The following is a 21,383-nucleotide window of genomic DNA, read 5'->3' on the forward strand; positions in this document are numbered from 1 at the left end:
TTGGCCCAGACAACCCCCTTCCGAGGCTCATGGAGGGGCCATGGTCAGGTGCTGCTGAGGACTGGGAGCTAGATCTCACTCTCTCATTGCCTGCTTCTTCTAGTTCTTCTGACCAAAACTCAGTCGGAGCCCTCCCTGAGCTGTCAAGGTACAGTGAGCCGTTCCGCCCGGCTGGGCTTTGCATGGCTCTGGGCTAGGACGATGCATGCCGGTGACGTTCGAGTACAGGGTCAGAAGGAGCACGGGTGTGCCTTGCAGCCCTTCTAGGGGCATCTCGTCAGCTGACATGAGGCTTCGGTTGGGTTTCTTGACTCCCTGGTTGCCTGAGAGAAGAATGTCCCTCGTGTTTGCTGTGCGGTTCCAATCGCTGAGTAAATGAAGGAGGCTGGGGTAGAAATGGGTCCTTTAGGAACACAGAGTTTCAGGGCAGAGCAAAAGTGGCACAGGCAGAAGACACACTGTTTTCCTTTCTACCCGTGCTCACCTGTGCTCACTGTGCGCACCTGCTCGAGGTCCATTCTGTCTGCTGCCAACTCGGGGGCAATAGAGATTGTGAAAAGTAATCTTTTCTTTCACAGACAGGTATACATATGATCCATCCAGCTTCTGCATTTACTCTGACACTTACTTATTATACACTTTACATATATACACAGGTACATATATTTACATACACATACACATGTGCATAGGCATATGTACTCACACATATTAAAGACTGGAATTCATGTGAACGCTTCGGACTACACCTATACACACACACTGTCACCAAAAAGTTCATTAAAATCCCGATGAGTATTTGTCTCTTACATAAAAGAGATTAACAAAACAAAAGGGGGCATTGGTTTGGAACCACAGCCCGTGCGTTTTGCGTCTTACCGTAACCCCCATCTGTTAGGCCCCTCCCCCCCACACACTGTATAGATGAATATTGAAAACAGAAGGATTCTCTTTGAAGAAGCCCCATGAGCAGTTGCTGTTTTGAGCAGGGCAGTCATGTATGTGAAGCCTTCTTCAGTTTGGACTGCTTTGATTTGGGGCCATGGGCAGACAGAGAGCGGCAGAGACAGCCCGTCGAGACCCCTCTGTACCCGGCTTCCTGCTGAGCACCAGAACTCAGCACCCTGTCTGTGTGAAGGAGGCCTTGCAGGCCTGGGTCTCCTCTGGCCTTTACTAGCTTGTGACCATGCTCTGGCCACACAATGGCTCTGACCTTCCATTTTCCCCTCTGCAAAAGTGAGCAGTTTGGATTCACTGGTATTCATGGCCCCTGCGGCCCCTTCCCTCCCCCGGCACTGTTCAGTTCATCTTTAGTGTTCTCCAGATCACATGCATACTTCAAACCGTACGTGCATTTTCAGAGATGGAGCATGTCGCCCCTACATGTTGATTGCTACTTAGCTCCTGGCAGAGGAGAGTAAACTGAAAGAAAATAGAGTTTGTGCTCAAATTGTCGTGTGTTTGGAACCATGGATTCGAGGCCTGATGCGCGTGTCCTCCCAGCCTGGCTGTGTATCCATGAAGAGCCCCTTTGTCTGACAGGAACACCAAGGAACATCAGGTTCTCTTGCTCCGCCCTCAAGCTGACCCTTCTGAGGTCTGCCGGATCTCAGGGGTCCTCACAGAAGGCCCCTATCAGTACGAAATCACCAATCCCTCCCCCCTACACCTCAGACCGTCTGCTTGGGGCCCCCACTGCCTCCAGAGGGCCAACACCTGTGGCCCCACGAGAGAGCACCCCTCAGGTCACCACAGGGAGGCTCTGACGCCAAGGCTGTCCCTGAGCCTCCAGTCCTGCGGGGCTGATGACCACCCTCTGTCCCTGTTGAGGGAGAGAAAAAGAGGCCCGATTCTCTAACAGTTTTCTGACAATTCTGTCATTTCTGTGGTTGGTGTCATTGCCTCTGTGCCGATAGCATGTTCTCTCTCTCCTTCACCCGCCGGGTGCTATGATATCACACATTTGACCAGCCATGTCCCTATCACTCAATTCTAGAGACATGATCAGTTATGAAGACATATTAGTGCATGCTGTTGTTTACCTATGCCTGGATTTACTCTGTAGCATAGTTTCTATCACTTTCCATAGCTCTCTGCCTCACGTGGACGGTTGCAGTGTGATCAGCCATGAGATCCGTGTGCATACGTGTATGTGTGTGGATGTGTGCCTTGGGACGGGAACCCGCTCACTGGTTTGGATGTTGTGTGGCGTGGAGGGCGCCAGTGGCTCAGCGGGGGCCGACTGCACGTAACCAAGAGCCTTGGCCGTCAGTACTAAAGCCTGAGCCTTTGCCACTTGATGTAAGGAATAGAGGTGTTGGGTTTTACTTTGTTGGGTAGACGGTATTCGTGTTAATGCATTTATTACTAACACACTGACTTCCGTGTGTGTTCTCTAATTGGAGTATGAAATTCTAGGCCAGCGGATAAGGAAGTTAACTGAGGGTATACCTTGTTGGGTTGATATTTTGACGTTAGACTTGTACAATCCCAGTCCAGATTTTCTCCACCTGTGAGTTGGTGATCTGGCTCTCTAGCAGTCGGCAGCGGGGTAGGGAATTCATTTTTCTATCCCTCAGGAACACCTAAATATTTCCCCTCTGCCATCTCTGTGTGCCTTGGAAGAGAAGAACTGGATAAGTTCATGACAGAGACCTAGAGTGGACTCTGGAGTGTCAGCAAGCCAATGAATTATGGCAATCAGAGATGGTGGGGCGCCATGTGTCCCAGGCAGTTACCTGATTCAGCCCCACTCTGCATAGGAGGAAACAGGCTCGGAGTGGCAAAGCGGTCTGTCCAAGTGTGCTCAACGCTCAGGCTTCCATCCTCTGCTCCACCAGTTCTCAAGTGCAGTCCTGCAGCTTGAGCCCCTGGGCTGGGTTTGGGGGTTGGTGGTGAACGCAGGGTGCTGGGCCCCACCTCAGAGTCAGGGATCTGGAGCGGGCCCAGGTTCTCAGTGATGCTGATACGGCCGGTCCCTCCTCATCCCTGGCAGTGCTGTCAGCTGCCTGATGAGTTGGACTTCAGTGTCCCCATCTAGAACATGATGGGGCTCCTTCCAGCTCTAAACTTCTCAAGAAAGAGAGAAGAGTGAAGACTTGGAGGTCAAGAATAACAAAACAATAGAAGAAAGAAAAATGGGCCTTCTAGACAATGTCATCAGGAAGGAAAGGATTCTGGTTGAGGTTGAGGAATGCAAATCTGGAAACGTGAATCCTGGATTCTTGTGATTCGTGAGATTATTTCAATACCACCTGGGTGAACCATCACTGCTGTTCCAGAGTCTGGAGATGAGTGGGGTTCTTCAAACCAGAAAGCTGTTGATTTATCCTATTTAGTTAGTGTTTTCACCTCACTCACAATTCTTTTTTTTTTTTTTTTAAGATTTTATTTATTTATTTTGACAGAGATAGAGACAGCCAGCGAGAGAGGGAACACAAGCAGGGGGAGTGGGAGAGGAAGAAGCAGGCTTATAGCAGAGGAGCCTGATGTGGGGCTCGATCCCAGAACACCGGGATCACGCCCTGAGCCGAAGGCAGACGCTTAACCGCTGTGCCACCCAGGCGCCCCCTCACTCACAATTCTTAAAGCAGACGTTTTATGCAGATGTCCCGATCCTTAGGACAGTGCTGTCAGCTGAGAGTCACGAGCCATGTGGGGCTTGTGGACACTTGCAGTGTGGCCAGTCCAAACCGAGTTGAGCTGTGTGAACTGCACACTGCATTTTGAAGACTCAGTACCAAAACAAATTTAAAACATCTCATTCATCATTTTTCTATTGATTGTGTGATGGAATGATAATGTTTTAGACATGTTGGATTACACAGAACACGTTACTAAAATTGCACCTGCTAGAGAATGTAAAATTGCACGTGTGGTTCATTTTATTTTTTCTAGCGGACAGTCCTGCCCTAGAACTTTTTGATTTATTTGGTTTTTTTTTCTTCATTGACAGACAGTGTTCAATCCCACCCAGAGAAAAATGCCTCCCAAATTACTGAAGATTGTAAGAACCTTTAGTGATTTCATAAATGGGACTGGAGGCTTGACGTGCTTTGAAAGACATAGTTGGTGGTTTTACTGTCTTATAAAAACTAGAAGTTTAAGAGTGGAGGATTCATTTGTTGAGATATTTAAAGAATGCTGTTTAATCTCGTTTCATATGCTGATAATAACAGTCCTCTTTTTCTCTCTCTCTTCCCCCAGAAACCTTTAGAAAATCATCGCTTGGCAATGATGAGACAGATAAAGAAAAGAAAAAATTTCTGGGATTTTTCAAAGTTAATAAAAGAAGCAGTAGTAAGGTAATGGATTAAATACTCTTAGGATTCTGCATTATGGAAAAATCGTTGCTTGGGATGTTTGTACTCACCCTATCTTGGAATCTTTCTAAATATTTTTAGGACTATTCATTCCTTCGGGTGAAAGGGAGCTTATCCTTATGCACTAAGTGGCTGACATACTTCCACACTTGCTTCCTAAAGCGGGTGGTAGCGTTGTATTCGCCGCAGGGCCCGAAGCCGCGAGGGCGGCTCTGCCGGCGCATGCGCGGTAGCGGGTGTGAAGCTGTGGCTCAGTGGCCGGCGCATGTGCAGTACCCGGCGTGACGCTGCGGCTCAGGAAACAACCTGTGGGTTGATGAATGAATTAATGAGTGCGTGTTTATAGAAGAGGGCCCATATTCCTACCAATGAAATACCTTTAGAGCTTGTTTAACATGGAAGCCTCACAGAGTTGCCCTTGAGCCTCTTTGTGGAGAAGGCCGTCAGTTGTTGAACAGGTCCTTTGCTAGTAAATTTTAGATGGCCTTTGGTCTTCCCAGGATGGTTTAGACTATGCTCCATGGTAAGTTATTTTTATTGATCTTGTTGGTCTTTATTCAATAAATCGTGAAGTCATATTTTGGATGCCATGTTATAGAGTGAGGTCATAGAACAGAGAATAAGACTGAAGATTTTTACAGTCACATCCCAAATTCCCAAAACCATAAATGCCTTCTCACTACCAAAAAGAGAAACTGCTCGTTGTCCCTATTACATTTGTCTAAAAGGTGTATTTTGCTAATATCTGATAGTTTTTCCTTACAAATAAGTGGGACTAAGAATGATGAAACCATTCCAGCGAATGCTTGGAAGTGTCCACCTGTATGCAGGTGAAAGCAGGGTGGGAGGGCAGCCTGGCGTTGGCTGAGAGGCGAGGGTGGGAGGATTCACACCCCTCTGCTCATGAGGACAATGAACACAAAGAAACACCCTGCTCAGGGTCTGGGCTTCGATCTGGGCCTGTCAGACTGCACCCGGGCCGCGTGCTTGCCCCCGGGGCCGGCGGTGTTTGTGGTTCAGAGGAGGGAGGACAGTGAGTTCCAGGGTAAAAGCCAAGGTCCCCATGTGGCTCAGGAGCTTGAACTACCCCAGGTGTCTATTGTCCTTGGCAGTTTCCCACATACAGCGTGCCTCATTTTTCTCTTCCGGTGTCCTGATGCTTTGATTTGGGTTTCGTGAATCTCTTTTTCTGTTACTGGTTATTATGTTTCCACACGTCCTTTGAAAATCTGTGCTCAACGTGTTTCTCTGTAGATCCTTTGCACTTTCCTTCTCCCCATGTTGTATTCCCTCCCATCCCCTCCTCTCTCCCCTCCCATCCCCTCCTTTCCATTCTCTCTGGTCAGGTTTACACGAAATTACAGATTCAGACTTTTGCACCTGAATTTCCTTTCACTCTGTGAATGTTGGGTTTCTTGGTTTCCTGGCACCAGTTAGTTCACAGTAAAACCTACCAGTTCCTCACACAGAGATCTCAAGGGTCCTCTGGTGTCTTCCTCTTTTTGACAGATGAAACCACAGCAAAGCCAGTCAAGAAATAAATAAATAAAATAATGAAATGTTTTTGTTCTAAACAAAATAAGATTGCCTAAGCTGTGGGAGACTGGAGACTTGCTGGCCTCTTAAGGTTCCTCAGGAGACACCACCAAGGAGGACCCTGGGACAATGCCACAGGCTGTAGGACTCCTGTCTTGCCATCTTGGCTCCCTCTCGGTTGGCTGGGATTATTTTTCCTTTCTATGTGCCTCCTCTCTTCCTTTCACTTCCTGTATGTTGCTCTAGACTTCTCTTACAGGGTTGTATCCCTACTGGATTATTTGTAGTTTTTGGCATCGACTTCTTCATTCCTTGCTTCTCTTCGCTTCATGGTTTGAGATGCTGCACTAAATGCAACTTCATTTGATCTTCTAGAAGCGTGGTGAGAGAGGTACTACCCACCTCATTTCACACGCGCAGCGAAGAAGGCTGTGTGCCCCTGAGCTGACCCTCGGGCCAGCGACTGTCTGAGGTCAAACCAGCCTGTCTTTGCAGAGCCCTGGCTCTTCTGGCTTGTTCACACTGTGCGTGCTTGTCACGTCCAGGACTCCACTTTTCTGTGCTAATACTAGGAGGGTTTGGAGGAAATCATTATTTACATGGTCTCTAAAATCTTATGATGCCAGTCCACAAATGTCCCAAGAAGACAGAATACTAAGGCTGAAGAAATATCAAGGTGATTAAAGCTAAAGGAGGTCTTTACAATATCTCCTTAAAGCAAAAAAGTGTGTGTGTGTGTGTGTGTGTGCGCGCACGTGTGTGTGTGCACGTGTGTGTGTGCACGTGTGTGTGTGTGTGTGTGTGTGTAAAATCTCAACAGAGGATATACTTAAGGGACATCATCTGGCTGAAGTAGATGAGGGCAAATATCTTTCCTTGTTTTAAAACTTTGCTGTTTTACTGTTTTTAAAACATGATGATTTTGTACAATTTTGACGTCATTTATTCCTCTAATCCAGAGGTTCTGAAAAAGTACCTAAGAATCACCTTAAGACCTAGTTTAACAATGGGATTCTGGGGTGATCTGCCCGAAGGTTCTGATGTGGGGGGTCAGGTTGGCACCCCGTTGCGCCCGGGGGATTCTATAGCTGGTGGCCAGCACGCCGTCATGCAAAATGTCCTCTTGAAGAATGAAGTGAGATGTCGTTACCGTTTATCTTTTATGGACAGACAGTGAGATATTTGGTGAATAATTTCTGTGTATACAGTGAGCAGTGCAGTGGTAAACCGAATTTACAACTCAGAAATCCCCCAAAACTAGTGAATTAATTGGCTTTCTGAGCAAATTCCATCAGCTCAGACCCACAAAACTACTGTTCTCATTTTGCATTTTTTTTTAAGATTTTATTTATTTATTTGACAGAGATAGAGACAGCCAGTGAGAGAGGGAACAGCAGGGGGAGTGGGAGAGGAAGAAGCAGGCTCATAGCAGAGGAGCCTGACGTGGGGCTCGATCCCATAACGCCGGGATCACGCCCTGAGCTGAAGGCAGATGCTTAACTACTGTGCCACCCAGGCGCCCCCATTTTGCATTTTTTCTAAGCTTAAGATATGCTTTTGGGAAAAAGCAAAAAGGAAAACCCTCCCTTGAGCCACAGATTGCAAAACCAGTTTTAGGATCAGTGAGCACTTTGGTTCGGGGCTTTGGGGTTCCTGCGCTAAGGGGTGTGTTCATGGATTACAACCACCCAGTGGTTTGGCAGGGCCTATGCCATGAAGAGCACACTGGCATCGTGCGCTGTACTAATCACCGAGGATGACTTACTGTTTGGGCTTACATTGACCTGGAGATGACGTACCGCGTGTCTATGTTCCAGGCCGAGCAGATCACGCGGTCCGGGGTGGACAGCGATGAGGACACCTCACAGTCCGCTTTGGGAAGGGGCTCGAACGTGAGTACTAACCCCACCAGGTGCTTCTTGCTAACCAGGCGGGCCTCTCACTGCTTCACAGAACTTTCTAGAATATTGAACTGTGATTAGTTTAGGTGTTTGGTCTTTGTATGGTCAGTCTAGACAGACGCATGAACCTGTGCATGGCTCCTCGTTAACCTGCCCATGCGACATTTGGAAGCTGTGGGGTGTTTTGGTTCCTACTTCTCTGTACTGTCAACACGATCAGAAAGATCCTTGGTTAGACTAACTGAATTTACACCCTCTGGAATGGCTTCTGTACGTCTAGGAGCAGCTGATGGTTTGGGGGCCACATGGCCTTCTTTCCCGTCCTGAAATCTATTAGTTTCTAAACTCTGCAGCTACACTTTGAAAGGACTTTTTTTTTTGAGAGACAGAGAGAGCATGAGTCTGCGAGCAGCAGGGGGGAGGGGCAGAGAGAGAGGGAGAGATAATCTTAAGCAGGCTCCATGCCCAGTGTAGACCCCAGCTGGGGCTTGATCTCGTGACCCTGAGATCATGACCTGAACCAAAATCAAGAGTCTGATGTTTAACCGGCTGAACCACCCAGGCGCCCCTTTAGTTGTATGTTAAGCAAGTCTTTACCTGCCATGACCACATCAAGAATGCCATTTGCTTTGCTATAAAACAGACTTAAATCAACTGAGAATAGTTTGAAATGTCCATTGATGCGTTAATCTGCAATCGTAGTCTCGATTTTGGCCACACCTTATTAGAAAATGTCTTCTCATATTTCATGTACTCTGTAAGCTACATTTGTGTTTGATTGGGAATCTATTTAATTACACTAGAGGGCTTGGCTGCTCACACCTCTTCGCTTATTTCAGTGTGCTAAGTATTATAACTTTTTCTACAGCAAAGAATGGCAGCATAAATTTTGTAGTGGGCATTGCCAATTCATTTGATTTTTTTTCTCAATGCAACATAAGGAAATTTATTCATGACATAGATAAATAGATAGAGCCTAAGCAAAAACTTCATAGGAAATATCCAAAGCATTTATAGGGAAAATTGTAAAATACCACAAAGACACACAGAAGTAGAATTGTACATGTGGAAGACATGCCATGTCCTTAGGTGTGAAGATTCAGCATTATTCTGTTCATTGGGTTTTGTTGTAGAGCTGAATAAATTAGTTACAAAGTTTACTTGGAAAAGCAAGCAAGCAATAACTAGCCAGGGAAACTCTGAAAGACAAGGGCAATGGATAAGCCTAAGTAGTTTTAAAATAGCCTCTAAAGCCTCTGTAATTCAGACTGTGTTATACTGACCACAAAGAGCTCAGTGAAACCAAATAGAAACCCCAGAGCCAACTGAAGACAGAAATTGATATACAATGTAGCCAACACATCAAATCAATGGAGGGAAATAAACATTTATACAGAGATTTGAAATCACTGAAGAACCCAACAGAGAAGGATAAAATCATGTACATTTTCATTGTAAATGTTAGGATAAAAAACAAACAGAAATGTAAATGTAAAAATTGAAACCATGTAAGTACTAGCAGAAAACAGGAGTGAATTCATCTGTAAATTGAGAGGAGGAAGTACTTTCCAAAAATGCTGGTGAATTTGACTTCAAGGGAAAAAAATTTTTTGAGTGACAAAAGAGAGAGGGAGAGAGAATATTATAAGCAAAGTAAAAATTCAGATGACAAATGTTGGGGGAGTGGAAATAGAAAAGCAACGGTGACCTTACGTGCATGAGGCCACAGGGCGTTTGTCTTTTTCTGTCTGACTTACCTCACTTAGTGCGATTCCCTCTAGCTCCATCCACATCATTGCAAATAGCAGGAGGTCATTCTTTTTTGATGACCGAGTAATATTCCATTGTGTGTACGTAGCACATCTTTTCTCTCCATTCAATTCTCTGTGAAATCTGAAAAACAAAGCAAACAAGAGACAAACAGAAACAGACTCAAATACAGGGAGCAAACTGGTGATTGTCAGAGGGGCAGAGGGTGGGGGGATGGGCAAAGGAGGTGAAGGCAGATTAAGATGTACCAGCTTCCTGTCACAGGGAGGAGAAGTTCAGCATAGGGAATGCAGTCAATACTATTGTAATAACATTGTATAATGTGACACTACACTTGTCATGGTGAGCATTGAATAAGGTACGGACTTGTCGATTCACTGTGTTGTATGCCTGACACTAATACAACATTGTGTGTCTACTCTACTTCAATTAAAAACAAAAAAAGTAGGGGGCGCCTGGGTGGCACAGTCTGCGAAGTGTCTGCCTTCAGCTCAGGTCATGATCCCAGAGTCCCGGGATTAAGCCCCACATTGGGCTCCCTGCTCAGTGGGATGTCTGCTTCTCTCTCTACCCCTCACCCCGCTCTCGTGCTCTCTCTCTCTCAAATAAATAAATAAAATCTTAAATAAAATAAAACCAAACAAAACAAAATAAAATAAAATAAAAACAACAACAACAAAAAAGAAAGATGACGTCCTGACCAAGATAGATATGAATAGAAAGTTGACAGAAGAAATCTAAGTGGTGCATAAATAAATGAAAAAGTGCTCAAACTCACTCGTAATGAGAAATAGAAATTAAACCTCCAAAGAACTTCGCTTGTCACTCATTCTGTGGTCTGTCTGTGCAATGCAAAGCTGAATGGCATAATATGGAGAGTTTTCTGGGATTTTTTTTCATTTTTTTTAAAATGAAGGGTGACTTTTCCTGAAAACCAAAGTTAATAAATGAAGCTGCAATGTGGTAGATTCATTATTGGCCTCCAAAGAGTCTACTGGGATTGAAGCCATAGGGCAGGACAGCACTTAATAAGATAATGGTGGCAGATGGTAATGGTGACCACCACGTGCCAGCCTGTGACGGGCCCCTGCTTGGTCCTGTTATCTCGTTTCATCCTCCTTACGCAGACGCAGAAGCTGCCAACTTCCAGAGGCCAAGTGGTTGACCAAATCTGGACACCTGCTTATGCTTGCTAAAGTATTTTATGTTCATGTTCATATTTCTTTTTTTAAAAAGATTATATTTATTTATTTGAGAGAGAGAGAGCTCACATGATTGGGGGGTAGAGGGTGAGGCAGAGGGAGACGCAGACTCCCCGCTGAGCGCTGAGCCCCACGCGGGGCTCGATCCCAGGACCCCGAGATCACAACCCCTGCTGAAGGCAGAAGCTTAACTGACTGAGCCACCCAGGCACCCTTCATACTCATATTTCTTTGTGTCCATTATGTCTTAAGTTGATATTATGCACATGGCTATCAAGCATGGTGTATTAGTGATGAAACTTTCCTTATGAGCACTCTGCTCTTGTTTTTATAAATTTCCCCCCAAGCCAGTGACTTGTAGCTGAGTGCCCTTCCCGTAGGGTGTGAGAGCAAGACCTCCAATCCCACACAGCAAAGGGGACCTCTCGGTCTCCACTTTCCCCATCTGTGTACTGGGTGCAACACGCCCCCCCTGCAGGATCAGCAATCACAGAGCTCACCTGGCACTCTGGGAAGCATTCTGAAATGTGAGTAAGCTCGTTCAGAGCTTTCTTAGAAAGTTTGCAGAAACTATTGCTTATTTTTCCTTGAGAAAATATGAGTGGTTCATCCTAAGAGTCTGAAGAGAATGGATTTGCATTAAAAGAAAATATTTTTTTAAAAAGTTTTATCTCTTTGGGTGCCTGGGTGGCACAGCGGTTAAGCGTCTGCCTTCGGCTCAGGGCGTGATCCCGGCGTTATGGGATCGAGCCCCACATCAGGCTCCTCCGCTATGAGCCTGCTTCTTCCTCTCCCACTCCCCCTGCTTGTGTTCCCTCTCTCGCTGGCTGTGTCTATCTCTGTCAAATAAATAAATAAAATCTTTAAAAAAAAAGTTTTATTTCTTTGATAGAGAGTGTGTGTGAGCAGGAGGGGGGGCAGAGGGAGAAAGAATCTCAAGCAGACTCCCGCTGAGTGCAGAGCCCAATGCAGGGTTTGATCCCAGAACCCTCAGATCATGACCTGAGCTAATATCAAGAACCGGCCCCTCAACCGACTGAGCCACCAGGCACCCCTGAAAGTAAATATCCTAGTGGGGATGGACAAAGTAATCAGATCTTCCCTGAAAAGGTAGTTAATTCCATGTAAACCAACGTCTACTCTATTACAAGAATCATCTTCATTTTCTTAATCAACGGGTCCTTGAATCAGTAAATATAATCACCTCCCAAATAATGCCGGGCTGTTTTCCTTGAATTTTGCATTTTTCTGGGAAGCTCTCCCTTCCGTATCCATGCATAGCACATACTTCCCTCGTCTCTCACCTTTCGACCTGAGATGCAGGGAGGGGGCATGGTGGGTCACCGCTGGATATGATTATTGGTGAGGGGACATGGCTCTCAGGCCTCTGTCCCCGTCCTCTGCCCTGTCCCTAAATCACGTGAACAGCAGTGATAAATCGTGCACATTGATGGAACGAGGTCCTGAGTTAATTTGTAATTCTGTGCACAAAAACACCACACACCTAGAAATACCACATCAGTCCCATAAAGTGGAAAATGCTCTGATGGAAGAGGAAAGTGACCCAAGTTCTCATCCTGGTCCTGTTACTAACTGTGGGCCGTTGGGCAAGTCGGCAAATGAACCGTAGTAACTGAACGTCTGTGGGCCCCTTTGTTAAGAAAAAAATGCCAGATTCTATCAATTTGCCCAGTCTAAAATTTATCAGTGTGAGCTATGTCAGATACCATGGCACTATTCGCTACCATAAAGTTAAAGAGTCTTTTGGTGACTGGTTTTCAAAAATCACTGTCTCAATTAAAAAACCAAAACCAAAACCAAAACAAAAACAAACAAACAAAAGTCCTTAAAATTCTCTGGGGCCCTTTGACCCTTTGCCCTGTTAAGGCAGTTATGGGAATCCTCTATCAGCAAAGTGCTTGCTTCCCCTGGGTGGAAGCGATTTCCATAGCCAAAGCCCTAATCAGTGTTTGGGAACCAGGTGGGAGTGTCCCCCACAGAGTAGCCTGGTCCTGATGGGGACACCTGCGGTGTCAGAGGCCTGCACTGAGGAGCCCAGAAGTTTATAGGGACGCCCACCAGTAAAACAGCACTTTTAGGAAAAGTTACTCAAACATAAGTTGTGAAGAAAATTCCACACTTTGAGCAGCCCTGAGTCTCATGCTTATCTGAGATGCTGTCCTTGCACCCAGCGTGCCCCAGCCCATGAAGAGCCTGCAGATGCTCCCGGGAGTGTGTGTTGACTCACTTCTGCCACCAGGGGTCAGTGTTTCCACAAGCAGAGCCGGGCCTCAGACAAGCTCAGAGTCCCTGTTTTTGGACCGTCCACAAATTAAGAGCATTTGTATCGGAGGGCTGAGCCACATGTTTGTGATGTAGAACTCATTTTGGTTATAAAGCAGTTTTGAAGAGCTATTCTGATGGCTTTGTACCTTTCTAAAGCGTTTGGTATTCAAAATTAAGAGACAGATGGCATATGGCAAGTTTTACAAGTGGAATGGGGGAATCACATAGAATGCCTTCAGCCCAGCCCAGTTTTCTGCCACTGCGTGTGTTTTCTGGAGCCTGCCTTTCTTTTTAAGATTTTACTTATTTATTTTAGAGAGAGACAGAGAGCATTTGCACTCGCGTGGGGAAGGGGAGGGCTGAGGGAGAGGGAGAGAGAGAATCTTAAGTAGACACCACACTGAGCATGGAAGCCAATGCAGGACTCAATCTCACGACCCTGAGATCATGATCTGAACAGAAACCAAGAGTCAGATACTCAGCCGACTGACCCACCCAAGCGCCCTGAGCATGTGATTCTTAGAATGAGAATAATGTATAACTGAAGTGGATTGACGGTGCCTAATGCCAATACTTGGTTCTCAGAGTGAAAAGAAGAAACAGATTTTTAACCTCTTGGCTGAAAATGTAATGTTTGAAGGGATGAGAGGTAGAAAATGTCCCTTTCAAAATATTGATTTTCCTTGTGTTCCCATAAGACATGAGTATCTTTTTTTCTCTACTGTCTGCATGTCTTTTGTGACCTTCTCCCTGCTCTTTGACGGGCAGGTGTAAGACCAGAGTCTCAGTGGCCAGCAGGTGTGTTGGCTCCGTGAGTGACATTTAAGTTGCTTGTGAAACCAGGTCAGTGGAGAAAAGTGAGCTCCCAGCCCCTCGGTGTCCGTCCCATCTCAGCAGATGGCAGCTCTGTCCTCACGGGACTTAGACCAAAATCTGGGCGTCCACTTTCTTTCTCTCTGTTATCCCACACCATCAGTGGGCCATCCTCAAACCCTGTCTGCCACCTTCCAGTACATGGGACTCTCCAATCCGGGGGCCACCACATGGTGGTGCAGGGCTCCTGGTAGCTGCACGCCGCCTCCTCTGTGGCCTCGCCCCGTAGGATCCTGCTGGTGAACTGAGCAGGCAGAGCGAGGCTTCCAGAAGGTGGGTCCTGACAAGGCACCGTGCTGCCCAGAGTGGCCTCTCCTCACCTGTGGAATAGAGTCCTCTGTGTGTTCCCCTCCCACTCTCCCCTCTTCTTCCCATCAGGGAACATCCTCTGGGGTCCTGGACATGCTTTCCTGGGTGTCCATCCAGCCTTTTGAGGAAGCGCCGAAGCTGTAAGCCCGCACTGTGGCCTCCCACGCGGGTCTGTGCATTTGAGTTACCTTTGAACCCTTGTCCTGCCTATTCTCCCGGTTCGGCCTGTCACTGCACCTGCAGTCTCCTCCCTGGGCTTCTAGCCACACTTCCACCTCCCACATCTACTCAGGATGTGGTGACCTGCGTCCCAAGTCCGCCGTGCTGCCCTTGACAGCTTCCTGAAGTCCCTGGTAACAGAGAAGGAAACGCCACTTTTTGTTAAAATGAGCTTTCTTCCTGGGCATCCCTTGGCCTCTGAGCTCCACGCCTTTCTTTTCCAGCTTGTCCAGGTACTTGCTGTGTCAGGTGGGACTGCTATCTGCCAGATCTCCTCCTTCCTGACACTGAAAGGGATTTGCCTCTCGAGGTCTGTGCCCTGGAGAGTTCTCTGCCCTCACGCACCTGCTCCAGGCTGGGCTCCTCGGATGCCCGCAGGAAGGTTCTCCCACACTAGAGCCTGGAGGCTTCCCAAGCCCTGGTCTCCCTTCTCCTCTCCTTGTGTAGCTTGAGCTGGATTTCTCCCTTCGCCGCGGCCCCTGCTCCCCTTCCCAGGTTGTGCCACTCTCTTGGTTTTTCCATCTTAACTTTCCTGTCTACCAGCATTCCTCCCTTTTCTTCCTGGGGAGTTGTCCCTGGTGGCCAGGACTTGCAAGTGAGCAGGGCTGCGGCTTCTCCATTCCCACCCCTCCCCTCCCCTCCCCTCCTCTCCCTAGGCTGGGTTCTGCTCCTTCAACACAAAGCACATGTGAGTGTCTCTCCTTTGGGAAATTTTTCAGCAGAGTCCCAATTTATAGAGAGTCGCAGAATAAAATAAACAGTCATGTGTCATCCGCCCACAGTTAACAAATGTTCCGAGGGAGCCAGATTTGCTTCCTACCATTTTGTGAATTGCTGAGAAGTACAACAAACACAGATGAAGCTGCTTCCGTAACTCTGACGTTCCATTCCCTCCTTCTGCCCTGAGGGTCACAGCCCCTTTGAAGGTTTTGTGTTTTACTAAAGGTAGGATGGGTATTCCTCCTTACACAATGCAGGGTGTTTTTATATCATTTAGCCTTGTAGTAATGAGTTGTTTTCTGAAGTCACATCTTGAGTGACAGAATTAGAATAGTTAATGTTGAGAAAAAAAAGATAAGGAAGGACAGAAGGAAGGGAGGAGGGAGAGAAAGCACAAGGGAGGAGAAGAGCCCAGCCCCTCACTGGGCAGACTTTCATGGAGGCTCTGCCCTGGGACACACAGGGGACCACAGGGGTACACGGAGGAGCCAGGCCAAGCCCTGCATTCAGGAAAGACACACAAGGGGAATCCCTTGCCTGGCGCTGCTCACACTCCAAGTGCAAGGGCGTCGCGGGTCTTTCAGGAATTCTGGTCCAGGGGACCAGGGATGGGAGCTGCATTTTGGCTTTTCTTTTTCTTTTTTTTTTTTTTTTTTTTAAGATTTTATTTATTTATTTGACAGAGATAGAGACAGCCAGCGAGAGAGGAACACAAGCAGGGAGAGTGGGAGAGGAAGAAGCAGGCTCCCAGCGGAGAAGCCTGACATGGGGCTCGATCCCGGAATGCCAGGATCACGCCCTGAGGTGAAGGCAGACGCTTAACGACTGCGCCACCCAGGCGCCCCTGCATTTTGGCTTTTCTAATAAGCTCCCAGGGGACACCTCTGCTGCTGAGAACCAAGGCCCCAAGCGCTGGCGAGAGGTGGAGTCACAGAGCAGAGGGGCAGCTGCAGCATGAGGAAGGTCTGCACAGAGAGGGGCAGGCTCTGTGGGGACCCACCCTCCAAACTGGTCCATCATCCACCAGGAGGACGTGGAGGAGGCAGACCTCCTCGGGGACGGCCAGGTGCTCTCGATGATCGTGCACCGTGTGCGTGCACACGTGTGTGTGTGTGTGTGTGTGTGTGTGTGTGTGTGTGTGCGTGTGTGTGCGTGTGTGTCTAGGGCAGTTTTTGACTCTTGATTGGAAACACGTGCTTCCAGAAACAGACCGCACGTGTGACTTCACTGCTTCTCAGTATCTGACCTTCCGTCTGGGGTGAGAAGGGCCAGAGCTTTGTTTTCGTCCCCTGATCGGAATGGTACCTGTAATTTCATGGCTAAGAGTGTTTGCTGCCCCATATGCTCCCGGTCTGTAATTACATGGTCAGTGTACCTCTTGAACGACAGCCTCCCGAGAAGCCTAATACTTACGTACCACGTTTCCTGCCGGTGAGCGCTGAGGGCCGGCATCCCCTCTTGGAGGAGATATTAAGATCAGCCTTCAGGAAAGGGCATTTCATGGGACGCCTGCGTGGCTCAGTTGGTTAAGCCTCTGCCTTCAGCTCAGGTCATGATCTCAGGGTCCTGGGGTTGAGTCCCACATTGGGCTCCCTGCTCAGCGGGGAGTCTGCTTCTCCCTCTGCCACTTCCCCTGCTTGTGATCTCTCTCCCTCTCTGTCAAGTAAATAAATAAAATCCTTAAAAACAAAAAAAAGGAAGGGGCATTTCAGAAATTTTGGCACTGGGCTTCAGAAACTGAGATAATTTCACCAGCTTGGACATTCCAAGGAGATAAAAAAAGAGAAAAAACAAAAAAAATAAAAAGGTAAGAAAAGAATAGACTTGCTATTGTGGGCTTGAAAGAAAATTTTATGTATGATATATGCATGTATATATACACACGTGCATATTTAGTCAGAGGATATAGGTTGAACTCTAAGAATACATAGTTAGTGATATTTCCTAAGTGATTTGTCTATGGTATTTATTTTCTTTTAGCAGAGTGGATTTCTGCCTTGTCTGGATAGTTTTCTAGCTTTAGAGCAAAAAATACAGGCAACTCCTAAACCAGATGGTGGTGAAGCTTATTCCCTTGAAAGTGCAATGATTTACAGAAAGGAAAAGTTTGATTTTCCTTTGCACTTGAATTTCCTTGACTGCTCTGTCTTGGTGGGCTGTGAATCCTGTGTGGTTGAGCGGAGTTCGGCCAAAGTGAACGTTCGCCTTTTCGCTCCTGAGGACACAGGCCCTCCTCTGTGTAAATCGTCACAACGGGACATAGAGCAAATTCCAGACGACTCCAGCAACTTTAAATTAACGACACATATTAAACGTGTCAGTTTTCATTAATAATATTTCGGCAATGGAATGACTGAATATTCCAGTAATAAAATATTAATATTAATTAAGTTGATTTTCAATTAGATTTCAAAATCTCAATAAGTAAAGTGAAATATTAATATTAATAATAATTAACCAAATAAAAATCTATTCAGTAATGAAATCTCACTATACAAGTAAATTTGGGGAGATTTCATTTGTTTTACTGTACACATATGGATGAGTCCTTATTTTTATTCTAGTTATTTGAAAATTACCATTTGTAACAACGTGAAAATGGAGCGAGAGAGTATAATGCTAAGCAAGATAAATCAGAGAAACACAGGTGCTATATGATCTCACTCACGTGGAATTTAAGAAATAAATGAGCAAAGGGAAAGAGAAAAGAGAGAGACAAACGAAGAAACAGACTCTAGAGAACACACGGAGGGTCACCAGAGGGGAGGTAGGTGGGGGACGGGCACGTAGGTGAGGGGGATGAAGAGAGCACTTGTCGTGATGAAAAAATAAAAATAAAGTAAAATTTAAAAAGAGATAAAATAATTAACAAAGCTACCAAAGATAAGAAAATAAACTTAGAAAAACAAGAAAATCATCTGCTCCCTATCTTGCGACTGTCTAACTACCACCATGATGACTGGTAGCAACAAAGCCAAATGAACGGTGATATGTTACTAAGAAGCAAGAATGGTGCGTTTGAAGGCCCAGCCAACTAATGTTTGACGAGTAAGAGGGTAAAAGGCATCCTTTGCGCCGTGGGCTTCTTTCCTGAGACGTGATGTGTGCCGTGGGAACCATACAGTCTCCCGTGGGGGTCAGGACCCACCAAGGGAAACTCAAGCCATGTTTGAGTTTAATGATCAGAGCGCAGAACAGAGATGACCCCCAGCAGGCTGCAGCAGGTGGTCCTCAGCCCTCGGGAAACAGGCAAGTCTTCGTAGCCGTAGCCGTAACCGTGGAGGAGGGTCTGCGGCGTGGGTTGGGGTCACCGGTCGTCTCCTCATGAAGTTCCTTGAGGCCCCTCCAGGGAGGGAGGATCTAACCCCAAGAATGTCTGGGCTGGAGCAGCCAGAGGTCTCCCACCTCGGGCCTGAGACACAGAAAGGTCTAGAAGACGCCCACCGGCCCCTGTGCCTACCCCCACCAGCTCAGAGGCAGATCACGCGGCAAGAGTGAGGGAAGGTTTGTCCAAGTGGAGCTGTACTGCGATTAATTTGTATCGCAAACCACTTTGGTTTGGGGCTCATGTTCGGCCTCCATGCACTCGTCCTGAGCAACGGAGCAGGGAGGGGCCTGGGGGACAGCAGAGCCCACCGGACAGAGGCCCCTGAAGGAAGGACTACCTGGGAGCCATAGATGGTGCTAGTTAGTGGTTTGCTGCCATTCTTTGCTCCTGCTTTTGGTCTCGCAAATGAGCCAACAGAGGTGCCGGGCCAAGATGGTTTCCTTAACCCGCAAACGTGGGTGTCAGAGTGGCGCACACAGGGCACTCCCGAGGCCGGGGAGGGGCAAGCGTGGAGCGTGGCCTCAAAGGCACTGAAGGGGCACTAAGTGTGTTGAGAGTGTGAGGGTGGCAGCCGGTGGTGTTCAGCAAGCCGCAGATCCAAGGACTAGTAATGCGACGTCACTGGCCCTCTGCCCCTTGCGCTAACATGGCTTCCTCTTCGATTCCTCACCTTAAATCCACAGCTGCCAGGGATCTCTGAACACGTGGGTCCACCCTGGTTTATCTTGTGCTTCCGCAGCACTTCCCAGGATATTTTTCTGGTCCTGGGCACGATTATATTTCAGCATTTCCTTTAATACTACTTATGTCTTTATGACCTACTTGTACAGTCTGTGCATTGAAAACCATGACCTTTAAATAAGGGTGTGGTTTGTCCTGAGATCATCGGACAGGTGAGCCAGAAGTAGCTCTTTTAAAACACAGATCATTAAAGTACCTGGACGCCTGCAGGAAGGACTGGCCACGGGTGGGCCACGGACAGGCCACGTGCAAGCAGGTGGCGAGGTCCCCTGGGCACGTCACCAGGGGCGTCCCAGGGCCAGCATAGAGTTTCCACTTTCTCCTGGAGGACTGAGAATCACCCGCTCCCTGCAAGTTCTCCCGAAAATCGTAACATTTAGGCCTAGGACGATCAAAATAGAAGAGTAATAGGACCATTAAATGTAATTTTAATGATCTGTGGCAGCTCTGTGGGTTGGGGTCCTTCCTGGAGCGCTGCAGCGAGACGGTTTCTGGGGTCCACAGTTGATGCTGATCTTAGTGTGGGACACGCCCATGCCATGTGCCTTTCCTGTTGGTGGGTGACCGAGGTCGGGTTACTCTGCTGAGCTACCACCGCGGTGCGCAGGCCCTTTGGTGACCATGGAGCCAGGGCGTGACCATTCTCTGCGTCTCAACACAGTTGGCGTCCCCTTCTCTGCCTCCCGTGTCTGAGGGTCTGTGGAAGGGATACGTGATCTGTTCTGTGTGTGTGTGCGCACGCATGTGTGCATGTGTGTGTGACGAGTGTGTGCGTGTGTGTGTGATGAGTGTGTATGTATGTGTGTGGTGTGTGTTTGCATGAGTTTGTGTGTGATGTGTGTATGTATGTGTGTGACGTGTGTGTGCGTGTGTGTGTGTGCGTGTGTATATATGTGTGATGTGTGTGTGTATATATGTGTGATGTGTGTGTGATGTGTATGTGTGTATGTATGTGTGTGATGTGTGTGCGTGTGTATATATGTGTGATGTGTGTGTGCGCACGCATGTGTGTGTGATGTGTGTGTGTGTGATGGGTGTGCGTGTGTATATGTGTGGTGTGTGTGTTTGCACGAGTTTGTGTATGATGTGTGTGTGTGTATGTATGTGTGTGGTGTGTGTGTGTGCGCTTGTATGCGCACAAATGCATGGACGTCCCTCCCTAGAGAATGTCAACGGCCAGAGTTTTTAATGGAAGAGAAAAAAAAAGCGAGAATGGTCTGAAGTAAGTGACGACGTTTGTGTCCATATCCCAGACATTCTGGAAAAATACGTGAAAAGCATTTGGCAATAACTCAAATCTGTGAAATAGCAAATCCCCCAAACACCCGAAAAATGAGAAGACTCTCTCTCCATGCTCATTTCAGCAAATGGAGCAGCCAGCTTAAACATTGCTCGTAACACATGAGAAAGCTATGGCCAGAGCAGCGAAGGTGCTGGCTCCGGTGTGAGACACACACATACACACACACACACACTCACGCACACACATGTGACTCTGGAAGGAAGTGTGACTGGGGGAGAAACCAGGAGCCTGGACGCACCTGCCCATGACCGTCAGGTGCAAACGGTTCTAGGGCAAACACTGGGTTAGTGGCGTTCTGGGGAGAAATGATCCACCACCATGGGCCTCAGAACTCAGGTACTTGTGGCCTTTAGGAAATTGTAAGAGAGGCGACAGACACCGGTGTTTCACACTGACTCACAGAGAATGGAGGAAAAACCAGCCACGTGGCAGCCAAGCCAGTGGGAAGAGCCGTTTGTGGACGATGAGAGGCTCAGGCTCAGCTAGAGGGAGAGGGGTGCAGGGAACTAGTGGGGTACCTGTTCCATAAACCAGCAGGTGGACCTTCTGTCCAGGCCAGGAGACCCTGTGCAGGGCCTGACAGCCAACCCCAGCGCGGGAAGGTGAAGTTTCTCTTAGAGGCATGGCACGGTGATCCGGAAAGAGGGGCTGAAGTTTCTGGGATAAAATGGGAATGCTGGGAGATTTTTGTGGCAGAACGAGTTACTGTACAAGTGTATGCACATACGCGTATTTACACACACACGCACACCCTGAATGACTAGGGGGACATTATCAAGCAGAGGCTCACTGGGGCTGTGATTCTCCGCAGGATCCAGGACTGGGGTGTGCCTGAGTCATCCACACATGCACCCCTGGGCTGAGATTCTGGAA

General features: G+C 47.5%; 1 protein-coding gene across 7 annotated transcripts in view; it reads left to right on the forward strand.

Annotated features, from left to right (window-relative positions):
• The window catches only part of COBL (cordon-bleu WH2 repeat protein), a 263,831-nt gene that overhangs the window by 117,431 nt on the left and 125,017 nt on the right, over positions 1-21,383 (forward strand). For 4 of the 7 annotated variants that reach the window (XM_044385246.3, XM_048213125.2, XM_048213128.2 and 1 more), the window contains one exon: positions 4,207-4,304. In XM_044385246.3, coding sequence (XP_044241181.2) covers positions 4,207-4,304 — 98 coding nt within the window. Of the gene's footprint in view, positions 1-103; positions 149-4,206; positions 4,305-7,675; positions 7,751-21,383 lie in introns of all 7 variants that reach the window. The other 3 variants (XM_044385241.3, XM_048213124.2, XM_048213123.2) reach the window with 2 other exon arrangements.

This window comes from Ursus arctos, unplaced genomic scaffold (assembly GCF_023065955.2).
Source record: "Ursus arctos isolate Adak ecotype North America unplaced genomic scaffold, UrsArc2.0 scaffold_3, whole genome shotgun sequence".
NCBI lineage: Eukaryota > Metazoa > Chordata > Mammalia > Carnivora > Ursidae > Ursus > Ursus arctos.